This window comes from Parasteatoda tepidariorum, chromosome 7 (assembly GCF_043381705.1).
Source record: "Parasteatoda tepidariorum isolate YZ-2023 chromosome 7, CAS_Ptep_4.0, whole genome shotgun sequence".
Classification (NCBI taxonomy): domain Eukaryota; kingdom Metazoa; phylum Arthropoda; class Arachnida; order Araneae; family Theridiidae; genus Parasteatoda; species Parasteatoda tepidariorum.
Genome location: NC_092210.1, coordinates 13,916,550 through 13,931,479, shown reverse-complemented (window position 1 = coordinate 13,931,479; position 14,930 = coordinate 13,916,550). Strand labels below are relative to the sequence as shown.

At 30.3% G+C, this 14,930-nt stretch overlaps 1 protein-coding gene across 1 annotated transcript in view; it reads right to left on the bottom strand.

Annotated features, from left to right (window-relative positions):
• LOC107450335 (zinc finger protein basonuclin-2) overlaps positions 1 to 14,930 on the bottom strand; it is a 163,146-nt gene that overhangs the window by 81,773 nt on the left and 66,443 nt on the right. The window contains exon 2 of the mRNA XM_021145546.3: positions 13,120 to 13,222. Within this exon, the coding sequence (XP_021001205.1) occupies positions 13,120 to 13,222 (103 nt within the window). The remainder of the gene's footprint in view (positions 1 to 13,119; positions 13,223 to 14,930) is intronic.

Sequence of the window (14,930 nt, the reverse complement as noted above, 5' to 3'; positions counted from 1 at the left end):
TTGTGCAATAACAAAATGAAATAAGTTTGAATGGGGAGTTTTCATTTTACATTAATGATATTAAAAATGTAAAATTATTTATCGAGAATTTTTTTAAATATATTTTACTTCACAACATGTACATTTGAAACAAATTGCCGGAGGTATTTTTAATCAAAAAAAAAAATATCGTAAAACATTTTAATTCTGCTTTTCAATCACTAAAACCATTTCAAAACTTGAGCTCAATTGGTTCATTCGAATAAAAATATGATAGAAATTAAATTTTTTTTTTCAAAATTTGTATACTGTTAAACCCAAATTTTGAAAAGACACAAATACTACTTCACAAGGATCATAAGCCAGTTTGGTACAGTTGAAATTTTCTTAAACCATTAGTTGTTTGTCTTAATTGATTATAGTCTTGACATAAATATTTAATTTTAATGGCTTATGAGTTACAATAAAATTTCAAAATGAATTTATTTCATGTTCTAAATTTTAACTAGTGAACTCTATCTCCTGTTCGATAACGCTCCCCAACCCCAACGATTGCTATGCAATCTTAATTTCTATGCAATCTTAATTTCTATGCAATCTTAATTTCTATGCAATCTTAATTGGTTGGAAGCAATCTTAACGGTTGCTATGGAATCTTAATAGGTTAGAGCAAAGGTAAATATGGACCATTGCATGAAGAAACGGCGTAAACATAAAAGTAAAAATAACGACGAAAATAAACATAAAACCACGCAAAGCATACAAGTATGAAATATTTTATGAAAAATTAACATTTCTAATGTGTGAAAGCGAGAGCATAATATTTATCAAAACGGAAAACAAATTACAACCAGTAACAAAGCTACGCCAACAATAGGAGCACTTATAAATAAAAGATCTTTCTCACCACAACGACTTTGGCGATAGGCTGTGGTGATTATTTCTTCCATTTTTAAAGTTGAAATAAAATGACTTCCATTTTGGTCGAGAAATTGTTTTCTCACTCGTTTATTACAAAAACATAGCCAAGTCATAAGACGGGGAGAACGCATAAAACCCCAAAGTACCCCGTTTTATTTAAAGTCTCCTTCTTTCTAATTACTTCCTTTAAAAAATTCCTCAAAGGGCCAATATTACAAAGAAAGTGATACACAAAAGGCTTTCTTAATGAAAAAGGTGAAGTCATCAAGAAAAGCGCCAAAACTCCGCCTTACGCCAGAGAACTATCGTTAGGACAGGTATGCCGGAAGATCTTGGTTTATATATAATCTAATTTTTTTTAAGATGTTGCACAGTGATTATTATAAAGAGAAGTAAACAATTATACGCCAATCTTTCTTTTTAGTTCCAATTTTTTCCTCGTTTTTTTTTCTTTCATTTTTCTTATGCACGAAGGATATGAATTTTCACTTTTTCTTTGTTGCGTTTAATGGAATAGTTTCGCCGACAAGCTTCCCCCTTTAACAAACAAAAGATATTTCGCCTTTTTCATCACTGCACCGTCTTATCGCAATTTTTAATTTTTTTGGCGGTTTTTTATCTTGATCAAAATGCCTGAGTGAGACAATTTTTGGCCTTTTCATTATTGAGTTTTGTGCAATAACAAAATGAAATAAGTTTGAATGGGGAGTTTTCATTTTACATTAATGATATTAAAAATGTAAAATTATTTATCGAGAATTTTTTTAAATATATTTTACTTCACAACATGTACATTTGAAACAAATTGCCGGAGGTATTTTTAATCAAAAAAAAAAATATCGTAAAACATTTTAATTCTGCTTTTCAATCACTAAAACCATTTCAAAACTTGAGCTCAATTGGTTCATTCGAATAAAAATATGATAGAAATTAAATTTTTTTTTTCAAAATTTGTATACTGTTAAACCCAAATTTTGAAAAGACACAAATACTACTTCACAAGGATCATAAGCCAGTTTGGTACAGTTGAAATTTTCTTAAACCATTAGTTGTTTGTCTTAATTGATTATAGTCTTGACATAAATATTTAATTTTAATGGCTTATGAGTTACAATAAAATTTCAAAATGAATTTATTTCATGTTCTAAATTTTAACTCCCCAACCCCAACGATTGCTATGCAATCNAACAAAATTTGTACAAGAAATGAAGGTCTTTCATGCTGCGTTTTACGACGGAATAGTCATGGTTTCTTTAGCTGTCCTTTTTTGGTATAGCCAAACAGAATTCAAATATAGTTTTTTTAATCTTTTCTTTTTTATAGTTCTTACTTTTCTAATTCTCTTATTAGAATTTGCGTTTACTATGACATATTACACACCTGCATATATATATTATATATATATATATATTATATATTATTCGAGAAATTTGATTTCTTGAAACATTTTTTCCCTTTTTTATATTTCTTGCTCTTTAAAAAATATATTGATTGGAATTGATCGAAATTCGTTTTCTCGAATCTAAATTATCACTGAAATAATTAAATAAAAGTAAGTGAGGTGTGAAATCAATTGTCATGTTAAGAATCGAAATGTTTACCAAAGTTTCCGAAAATTGAAATTCCTATCGTGTTCTTGATATTTAGCCAAAATAATAAATTTTTTACATTTAAAAAAAAATTATAAATTTTAAACTAATTTGTATTGATTTCATACAATATGAAAATAAATTCATACATTTTTAACAATATCTCATTGCTTTTAAACGAAATGATAAACTCATAAAATTTAAACAATATCTCTATTGAATTTAGATGAAATGATGAATTCATAATTGTAAATAATAACACCATTTATTTCAAACAAAATAAAAATAAACTCATAAATTTCAAAAAAACTTTATTTCTTGATATCAAGATAAATGAGGAACTTACAAATTTCAAACAATTTCTCTATTGTTTTCAAGTGAAATGAAAATAAATTTATAAATCTTATCGATATCCGACGAAATCCTAAACTCACCATCAGACGAAAGGAAAATAAACTCATACATTTTAAACAATATTTCTATTGATTATAGACGAAACTAAAAATAAAATGAAACATAAATTTTGAACAACATCTCTACTTATGAAATTGCATAAAATGTAGAGAAAAATCTGGTAGTTTTTTAAAGGTATTGTTAGCTAACAAGCTTGAAAGAAAAAAAATATTCGTCGTTAACCAACCGTGAAAACAATAAAAAAGTGCTTAAATTATTATAGCTTGGCGTCGACAGTCCAGCACTTCATTTAATACGTCTCAAATACAAGAGTTTTTTTTAAAAAAAAAAAAAAAAAAAAAAAAAAAAAAAAAAAAAACGTGTGACAAAATAGAGTAGCCAGTGCAGTAAGTGAGAAAGTTCGTGACAAAAATTTTGCAAAATTAAAAAAATTAAAAATATATATCTTTCATGATAAATTGTTGATTCGAATTTAGTGAATTGAATCCTTACTTTGTTATATGAAAAATTTATTCTAACCTATTTATTTTAACAGCTTCATTAATTAACAATTAGCTTTTGGTTATGATACTCGATGATTCTAATATGCATGCTTGTTAAAATTAGTTGCTCAAATTTCTAACTCGTTTATTTCATTAAAATCATATGATATGATTAAATAAAGCGTGGAAACAATAAAAAGAGTTAAATGATTATAGCTTGGTGCCGACAGCCCAACACTTCATTTAATACGTCTCAAATACACGGGTTAAAGAAAAAAAAGTAACAATAAACAGTCAAGTAGGTTTGAAAGTGACAAATGTGGAAAAAAAACTAATAATAAAAAATATATCTCTTTCATAATGAATAGTTTACTCGAATATAATCTTTACTCTGTTACTTAAATGATTTTTTTAATCAATTGATTTTAATAGCTAGGTTTTTAATTAATTAACAATTAGCTTTTAATTATGTTATTCGATTATTCTAACCTGCTTGTTGAAATTAATTGCTCAAATTTCTAACTCGTTTACTTCAATAAAATTCAACGATTAAATAAAGCGCTTGGGAATTATTCGAATGGAGATTCGGATTGATTTTATAAAATTCTTTTGGCACCTCACCGAATCGATGATTTTAATCGATTTATTTTAATTTACTTAAATTAATTGAATACAATGATTTATTGTTAATATCATTTATTTTATTTTACTTAAATCAATCGATTACAATGATTTATTGTTGATATCATGAGTAGAACAAATTGGTTTGAATAAGATCTGTTAGTTTTTATCTGTTGATTCGGAATTTAAAAAAGATTGATTTTTTTCGGGATTCGAATAATTGATTTGATTCTTTAAATATTTCCGATTCTATTTATTTAAGTGAAGAACCAGTTTGAATGGATGATAATTTTAGAATGATGTAAACTTGATTTTTAGAACTATTGTATACTCTAAAAAAATATACTCAATACTGAATCATATTAGCAGTAAATTTTCCTTGTATTAATACTATGTTAAACTGAATAATATTTTTACTTCAAGTTGAATCATAATATCTTCATAAGTTGAAAAAGTATGATACTATGGCTCAACTTAGCACCATATAAAGGTTTCAGTAAATTTAAACCATTTTATGGTTAAGCACTCTCTAAAATTTCCAGTAGAGTAATAATGTAACAAAATTTTATTTTTATATTCTTTTATTTTTCAATGTTATAATTAAATTACTTACATAAGAGTATATGTTTAATGAAATTCATTTGCAATGATGAAAATTCAAATTTGAGAACAATATTTCTCTCAAACAACTAAAAAGAATCTCATGCAAGAACTTATGATTGGAATAAATGGAATAAATTGGAATCAAATATGATTGGAATAAAAACCAGCTACAGAGCATCAGCATTAAAATAAAACCAGCTACACTGCATCAGCAATTAGTCGGTTTCATCCAGATAGTTAATGAGATAATCTATGATAAGAATATGTTCCTAGATCTGTAATCCTCATCAGCTTAGGACAATCTTTAGCTCATTAAAAATAATCCCACACAAATTCTAATTTCATTCATGTATTCCATGTTCGCACACAACACCTTGCACCAGATTAACAAAGCGAACTAGACCGACCACCCAAGTTACATTGGAATAAAATGACAACCCCGACCAAAACAAGAATATTCTTTTCCATATCTATTATACGAAATATCAAAGGTTTTCTGGGGTGCCTCCACTTTTTTGGGTGAGATTAACAAACAAGACATCAGGGGATTTGGTGCATACGTACATAGTGCACAGTTCGACGAACAATTATGTATATGAATGCATAGCTCTGAGAATGTCGCAGAGAAGAGTACTTAAAAAAAAAGAAGACAAAAGTCGAGGACAGCGACCTTATTTATTGGTAGGACTTTCTTCAAAGGCACGCACTAGTCCAATTGAATTATCAACAATAGAATGATAGTTGGGTTTGCAAATTTTTTTTTCCTTCAGGAAGAGCTTTGTAGAACGACAAAGTGACTTTTGTTAAGCGGTAAACTAAAAATTCTTGATGAATAAGGATTAAGTTTTTTTTTAAATCGATAAAATAGCTTCTGCAAGAAGGGAAACCCATTAAATAAATGAGTAAGATTTTATTGAATATCAAGGTTGATCTACCTGCATAAAATATTTATTTATATCGTATGTTTCGTGACGTAAAAATATTTTGCGGTATCTCTCCATAGAAAAGAAAAAGTTCGCAAGACCAAAAGTCGGTTATTGTTGAAAATGGCTCTTTTTTGATAAATAATGGTAAAAAATATTCTTGAAATTATCGTTTTCGAAAGTCGCTGGAAATATGTGACGATAATGCCGCAGCATAGTAGAGAGGAAAAAAAAGAACAAGTTTGCTTTGCTAAATTGAAAAATTCTCAATGGATATATAGATAGAGGGAGGAAAAATAAAATTTCAATGAGAAGAAAAGAGAGGGCAAAATAAAAGAGTAAAAAAACAAATCCATATACTATATCATAAATGAATCAGATTCAATATATCATAAATGAATCAGATTCAATATATCATAAATGAATCAGATTCAATAGATCATAAATGAATAAGATTCAATGTAATAAACTGGTTGAAACAGCTGACTTTAATCAACTTATTAGAATCGTTTATTGTTAGAACTAACGAATTAATTGGGTGATTCGAATAACCCGCAATGCTACAATTTTAAAGGGAATGGGAGCCCAAACGTTGCATAGTTATCAGCTATATTAACTTACGAATCAATTATTATTCAAATCAACGAATCACTTCGGTGAATCATATAACCCCGTAAATATGCAACTCTGACGGGAGTAGAAGCTCTACAGGGGTGTAGTGAATGGGGTGCTGGAGTGAAGAACTTCAACCCCCACCCCCAATGGTTATTTGATAAAATAACTCTGATTCGTCAATTTCGCAGTTTCCATTTTTATTAATTTTAAAAATTTTTACTTGTTGACTTACTATTTATTCAGGTAATATTTTATACATCGTAAATTGTCTTTAATTTTGGTTTTGTTTACTTTTAATTGGTTAAAGAGTTGAAGCTGAGTGTGCACCTATGCAAGATCATTTCTTGTTGCAGACTTATTTGACGCGTGATACCAATGCCAGTTATCTACTTAAAAAACATTTTTAAGCCCCTACTATCATCATAAATTCAAAAGAATCATTTACGATTCATGGTGCAGATGGTGAATAAATACCCCTCTCTACACACATGTTTTCCTTTTTTAAACAAGAGAAATCTACCTAAAATGCTGGAATTTTTAACCTTCCCCTACGAGACTTTTTGCCAACACCAGGACTAACAAAATTTAGTGAACAGCTATCGTACTTACTCACGAATTAGTTATTATTCAAATCAACGAATCACATCCGTATTTCTACTCCAATGAATAACCCAATAAATCACAATTCTACAGAGAAGGGAAATTCTTAACTTAGTTTATTGAACAGCTATCCTTGAACAACTGACAAATCAACGCTTTGAATCAGTGTCAAAATGATTATTTCATTCGAATCATAACTGATTCAGTACCTACTGAGGAGTTCTAACGTAATTTAGTGGATTGGGGAACTACACCAGTGGTTACCAATTTTCTTAAGCTATGGAACCCTAAATGATCGATCATCCTTTCGCAGAAACCCGAGACTTAATAAATAAATTTATAAATGAATAAAAATGTTTAATGATTCAAATTTTGTTGATTATCATGAAAATAAGTAATGAATGAATAAAAAAGGAAATTTCTTCATCGTATCCCTTTATCAATACTGTTATGTCACACAGTTAAATTTAGAGGTCTGGAGCGGCTCTAATTTGATTTTTGCTAAGCATAGACCAAATATACAAGAGCTAAAATTTTGTTTTCATTGAAATAGAAACGAAAAAGGACGGAAACAAACGTTGAGATTGATTAGTAGAGGCATATATTTCTTCATTGCTGAATTTCGTTATTTTTTATAAATACAAAATACAAATGAAATTTTTCATAAATGTGTCCTTTTCATTATTCATTCAGTATATCATTCAAAAGTTTTTTAATTTTGCCTTTTTACACAAGTATTTAATTGAATAATTTAATAAAAATAACGAAAATATTAAATCAATAATGGGTAATTTATCAGATATAAATTTAATTACAGGTTTCAAAAATAATAGCTGATGGAAAAAAACACTTCCAACATTCGGAACCCCTGTGACCCTTCCACAGAACCGTAGGGTTCCACGGAACACCATTAAGGAACCGTTGAACTAGACTATCAACCTACAAATATAGCTCAATCATACACAGGATGGTCCCCGGATGGCGAGAATTTCTTAGGCCAAAAGTGTCTGGACAGAAAGAAAAGGACTTGTGTGCTGCCAGGACCTAATTACACTTGGCGAGAAGAGACATCTATTATAAGAAGCAGCAGAAGCAAGTGAAAAGCAGCAATCGATGCGAACCACCAGGTACTTTCCCTACCTTTTGCCTTGGCACAAGAAAACAGGAAGAAGAAAAGGACACGTTTATTAGCCCCCTCCCCTCACATCTCATGCCAGCCACAGTTACGGTCAGAGTAATCGGCTCTGAGGTCCTCGGATAATTTTTCTCTTCTAACCTCTAGTCTGCCATCTTTTTTGTTGCTATTTTTTTTATACTTCTGTTTATTTATTTATTTCTTCGTTTTTTATGGGCACGTAGAATGAGAGACTTTTTGCCAGAGCAAATTGTGGGGCTATCTTAGGAAGGAAAAGTCGAAGAGCCGAGTTTCACAAGCTTCTGAAGAGAAAAATTTTAAAATAAGATAATTTTTAGTACTGTTATTGTGAAAGATTACAGAATAGGCAACTATGATAAGAAATGCTTATTTGATTTGATAGTGTGAGCTCATTGTTCATTAAAATTCATTTTATGATTATTAAAGCATTTAAAAAAATATATTAAACTAGTAAAAAAGAAAATTCTGTGAAGAAATTTTAATTCTCTTAAAAAAAATTTTTTTATTTTTTTGGAGGGGAAGAGGGATAAATTTTATTTTTCGCAGTACAGTTTTAATAAATGAAACTTATTTCTTTTGTTTTCTAAAACTTAAAAGTGAACCAAGAAAGAAAAGAAAAGAAAGATAGAGTGGTAAAGAGCTTAAATAAAATAAATTGTAATTATCCTTGTTTATCAGAAACGAAAGTATATGATATAGTATAGCACTATAAACAAAGAACTAAGATTTTACATTTACAGCTTTAAAAAAGTTATAAATGTAAAATACATTTAGAGAAGTTTTTGCTGATACTAGAAATTAATAAAACATTATGCCACAAGTCAAATGATTTAGGTAAACGGGGAAAATATTATTACGAAATCACTATGAAATCAATTTTTTTCTGTGACTTAATTTAAACTTTCCATAAAGATCTAAATCGCTCTAAGAAATTGACACTTTTGAAATTCTTTTACTTGAAAAGTAAGAATAATAGCTTGTCGGTAAAAAAGGACTAGAGGGAAAATAATCCTTTATCTAGCTGCTTTTTACATTGGGTGGTTTTGCCAAGCCAACTTCCCACCACTTTTTACACTAACAAAAAAGCTTTGCTTTTAGACCACAAAGTAGTAGTCCAAACGAAAAATAGAGAAAGAAATCCTCCGGTGGAATCATTAAGCTAGGCGAAGTAAAAGACGGAGCTCCTTGGAAAAGAACCCTCCTTTTTACTCTACTCTCTGAAGAAGTTGTAAAAGAAAAAGAAGAAAAAAAAAACCATTTCTCCTGGATAGACACCGAAGTTACTTTCCAAGTGGTACAAAAAAATAACTATAGCTACGAACTAGGGGTAATACGAAGGGGATGTATAGGTTTTTAAGTCCTCTCGACGTTTCTCTTAAGGGACTTTATGGATGGAGGAAAAAAAATATACAGGGACTTAAACGCAGTGGAAAAGTAAATAAATGTGCAACGGAAAAAGTCTCTGGGAAAAAAAAGCACTTTCTGTCAATTTCGACACAGCTAACTCTCTATCCATCTAGTATGGAACAGGAAACGGGACGCAGGATGGGTCGTACGCACACCCACTCTCTCTATAAAAAATTGATTTGCACGTGGCCCTGCTACGATAAATCTGAATCCCGAAAATGCCCTGTCAGATTGTCCACCAGGGAGACACTCATCTTCCTGGTCTTGCAGCTTTAAAACGAGAAGGGAAAAAAGATACAAGAATGATAGAGTAAAAAAAAAGAAGAAAAAAAATGCAGCTCCAGTACTCTCCCGATCTAGCTTCAAAGTGGTTAAAAATTTCGGAATTTCGCTACAGGGCGGGAGGGAAGGTCAATAGGACGACTTTGTTGCGGAAAGAGATGAATTGAGGAGTGTAATGGGAAAAGGCCATCTTCGGGTGTTATGAAGATGAGACTATCCGACTACCGTATCGATATCCCCGCAAACGTATCAATACTTAGCAGTGAGCGGACGGGTAGTAAGGGTAAATCTTATGCAAATTAGGTCGAAGGGGTTAAATGGATAAAAGTCCCCCTCAAGGGGTTAGGGCAAGGTCATCATTAAAAAGGGCTTACCTCGTGTCCGACTTCCCTGCCGTACGTACCTAATTGCTCCGCAGAGAATGGTGATAAAAACAAAGTTTTAAGAATGAAATAAATTTCTTTGGGATACCTTAGGATTAAAGTTTCGAAGAGGAAACAGAAACTTGGTGGGGTGGACGAACGATGCAATGTTGCAAAAGTAAATGAGTAGGGGGGAAAAAATCGAAAGATAATATTCATTTGAATGGAAAACGGGAGGTTTTTACTAGCACCTGAAGATTTTTTGGGTTTTTCTGCTTTAATACTGATTTTTTTTAGATGTAAGCTCTCTATAATTAAACATTTGTTTAATCCTCCCTTCCATAAAAAAAGCAATAAAAAGCTACTTTTTGTAACTTAAAATTCATTTAAGTGTTGTGTTTCAGTTCAAAAAAAAAATTTAAATAAGTAATTTATACTCTTTAGTTAATGATAAAAAATAAAGAAAGAAAGTATTATATTCATTGAATTGAGTCAGAAAAATAAAATCAATTTTTTTTCCCTTTTATGGAACTCTATTAGAATAAGTTCCAGTTTTATTTCCGTCATTAAATAATTCAAAAGAAAGATTGGTGCATTCATTATTAACAAATTTATTATTATTTTTTTTTTGAGTGAGTTTAAATTTATCTGCATAAGTTATTTTTAATTTTAAAAAATGGCATGCATCTTATAAAACAAAGAGAACAATCATTGAAAACACGTCTATGTGGGGTTTCTATTTCACCCCCATAAGTAATTTAAAAGTTAAAAAATAGTAAAAAAGGAATTATAAATCAAGAATATACCTTGAAGCTACAAATGAACTCTCAAAACTAAAACTCTCTCTTCTTACGATTCAGCAATCATTGAGCCGTATTTTGTTAATTTAGAGCCTGAGATCACGTGATTTGTGATGGAGTTCTAATTCACAAATATGTGACTAAAAAGTTTCCTTTATTGGAAACCTCGTCGTGGTGCATTGTGGGAGATTGCTAATTAAAATGACGATATTAGAATGAAGACTAGACGGTCGAAACTCACGAGCCAGACCAAGCCTACATTCTGTATAGTGGTCAGGGAATTGACCTCGCACCAAGAAGATCAAGAGTTCGAATTCAGTTTCGGGCAATTTATCTACAATTATCTAAATTACAATTTATCTCATTCCTTTACCAAACTTGTCAGTTACAAATTATTTAACTATTTCAAAGTTAGTTGGCATAAATTAATCTTTTACACTAAAGATTCATCATCTTTTGAATTCCGGATACAATAAACATTTGCTTTAAATATTTGTCAGTAAATTTTATAATATGTCAACAATTTTAAATTTGCCAATAAATATTTACTATTATCGTCTACTGTTTTCTGTAGCCAAATGATTATTACACTTTTATAAGAATTTTTAAAAAGAGGAGGGAAGGAAATGATAAATAAGTTGTTTAGACTAGAGCACTCTATATGGCACAGCAATCTGTGTAGTAAGTTGACCATGACCTAAAGTTTTTTTCATAGTTTCAACTTTTCTTACAGATCATTTCTTATCTTTTTCTTATAAGCCAACGATCGCCAAAAAAAAACAATATTCAATAATGCGATTGTTAACTCAGTCGACAGTCAGTGTTAAGTATATAGTCCAAAAAGATAACAATTGGATGCATGCTTTTTTAAGCAGATGATTTAGCGCCAGCTTTTGTCTTTGATGTTTGCGTGTTGCCCTAACACCATCCGAGGAAAGGTAGGTGCTGCTTATCGGATTACGAAATGATGACCGACCCCGCGGATCAAGAAGAAATGCAGAACCCGACCAATAGAAAAAAAGACCCAACAAGACGCCTTGTTACAGAGGCCACCTTAAATGTTCATGTAAGCTCAGGATTAAAATGGCGTCCAGCATAAGTATTTTGTACTTCTTCGGGGCTAGGTATTAATTGCCTGTAATGAAATGCCCGGAGAAAAGAAACACGAAAGTTGGCGACACGCAATTTTAAAAACACGATAACGTTTTTCTTGTGTTTTAAGTAGTTGTGATATCGACGGATTAACGCTGAGGGGAATAACAATGAATAATTAGTTTTGTTGGTAAGATCGCAATAAAATTTGCTTTCAAGTCTACAGTTTATAAATAAACTTGCAATAAAAATTTATGGTGCTGTTTACTATGAATGTTAAGTAATTTTTATTTCTAATAATACCTATTTCTAGTATGTACTGATTCTAATAATGCTTTTTTCTTACATCATGGTTTATAATTCAGTTTGTTGAAAGCACGTAAATGCTGCTTATATTTACAAAAATGTTNTAGTTTGTTTAGTATCCAGTAAGGTTTTATTTTAATAAGTAAATATTATTATTTTATTCTCTTCATTGTATATACTTTATGAACCACGCCATAAGAATGGTACTCTTTATAGGGCTTACGACAAAAATAACAAATAAGACTTTCAAAGTTGCATCAATGTTTTACCTCATAAAATCTACTCGAAATAAAAAAAATTAATAAACTAAAATAAAATAAAATAAATAAAGAGGCATCTTTGATGCCTCCCTTTTCTTTTGATAACTATCAAAATGCTCAATTTATATTTCTGAAGCATCAAAAATACCCATAAAGTATCCTAAATCATTTTAATACTTCCAAAATGGTCCTATATGTTAAGATATTGTGGTGCCACCTGTTTATCAAATAACGAACTAACATTAAATAGGCCGATGATATTACATGAAGAAAGAAAATAGATATTAGCATTCGCAGTTTTATTCAACTCAACAAATAACTTTACATGCATTTTTAGAATATGAATACATTATCTTTCTGAACTCATGCATTTTATGAATAAATATTATAAGAAAAATATATATTATAAGAAAAAGTAACAAAGGAGATTTTGGAATTTTAGGGAGAAAAGGTTCTGAGAGTTTTCTAAATAAACCATGGGACAATTTAGGTTTTAATTCTAATATTAGTGTTAGAAGTTGTTTTTAATTATAGTATTAATTTATTAAAAAAAAAACTTTTAATCTGGGGTTAAAATAACTAAATTTTACCAAAATTATAATTGTTCTTTAAATTTTCCGGTATATTTTTGCTGCTCTTATTTTCAATTTACTTGAAGAATTGATGTATATATATATATATTTGCAAATAGGTGAAAATTGCTTTACCGTGGCTGACCCATCCATGTCCACAGCCATCACAAGTTCGAATTCGAGATTTACAAGGTGAGAAGCAATCACAGGAACAATTAGCTGAAGTGCATCGGATAGCCTGAAAAAAAATATATATAAATAAACAAATTTTTCAAAAGAAATTATAGATAAGGGAAGATAATGTTTCCAAAGTGTACGAAAAAAGAAATTACAGCGACGAGAAAAAATTTTTAGCACACAGAAAATATTATAAATATGAGATTAAGTTTTAAAGTGCACGGAAATTATAGACACCAGAAAAATTCTTGCACGGAAAATTGCAGATACGAGAATAATTTTCAAAGTGTGCTAAATAAATAACTAATGGTTATACAATGACTTTCAAATTGTATTGAAAAAATAATTTTTAGATGGATACAAGAATTGACATTCAAAGAGTGATGAAAGAAGAAATTATAGATGCGACATTAATTTTTCCGAATCACTGAAAATTATAGATACGACATTAATTTTGGTGAAAAATCTGATTTAGTGTATTGTGCTCTTACATATGGAAAATAACAAAAATTTGCTAAGTACCTACCCAGATTATTATTATAATTTTTTTTTTTTTTTTTTTTTTTTTTTTTTTTTTTTTTGAAGTAACATGCATAGACAGCACAAACTGAAAGAAGTTATAAGAAATACACTGGTCAACGACATATGCACGCCAATTAATCTCCCCTTGGTAACTCTCTATTACTACCCCAAGTATTTTAATTTTAGAAAATGTTTGCGCAACAACAAAATCCTTTATGCATAATATTACAATTAAACAGCAAACAAAAACTATTTTACGTAATTTAACGTAATTTTTAACGACACAAAATTAAATATGACGTCAGAAATCCATAAAACAATGTAACAAAAAGTGCCGCCAAAGTGAGAATCACTTAAGAAATATTCCTTGAGAATATTCCTTCTGAGAGTTCTGAAAGGGTGGGCGCAGAATTTAAGCATCAAAGGAACCGACTTTTCTTCTGAGATTATCGGGGACTTGTGTAAAAGGATGTCATAATTTGTTGTCGATCACTTGGCGGTCCAAGGCATCTGCTGGCTAGAGATAAAGTACCACGACTTCCCGATCTGCCCTTTTACCCCTCTTATCGATGTACTCGAGAGGGGAGAAGTCTAGGGGAAAAAAACGTATCACCTAATAAAGAAAAATGATATAAAAAAATTCGGGTAGTTTCACTCTCGTCATCTTTGCGACACTGATAGTGGTGGAGATAAAAATGTGCCACGGTACTTTACCCAACCCCCATCGGATCACATCGTCCGTCGCGGTCCTCTGAAAGAAAAAGAGGACGTCGCAAAATTGCGAGACTGTCTTGTTCGTAGCTCTCAAACTAGAAGAGAGCTTGGCTGAGGGGGAAAAAAAGATGAAGTGATTTTTCTGCAAATATTGAATAGTAAATTTAAAAATATACTAGCCTCGTTTGGCGACCAGCTTGGTCTCATTTTTAAAAATATCTTGTACAACATAAAAAAATCGATGGTAACAAAGTCCAATGCACAGCACAACTGGTTTTAAATATTCTAATTCTACAACCCTTCTTCAAATCCTAAACGATCTTAAATAATTTATTAACCCCAGCGTCTATGCCAGTGCGAAAGTACTTTGATCCCAATATTAACTGCAAGAGATTAACTTTCAAGAGATGCCAAAGATATTGTTAAAGTTTTTTATTTATTTAATTTTAGTAATAATTTAAAACTTGTCGGACAGCAATTAAATCATACAGACCACTGCAAGTATGAGTTCGGGACATTTCAGCATATATATA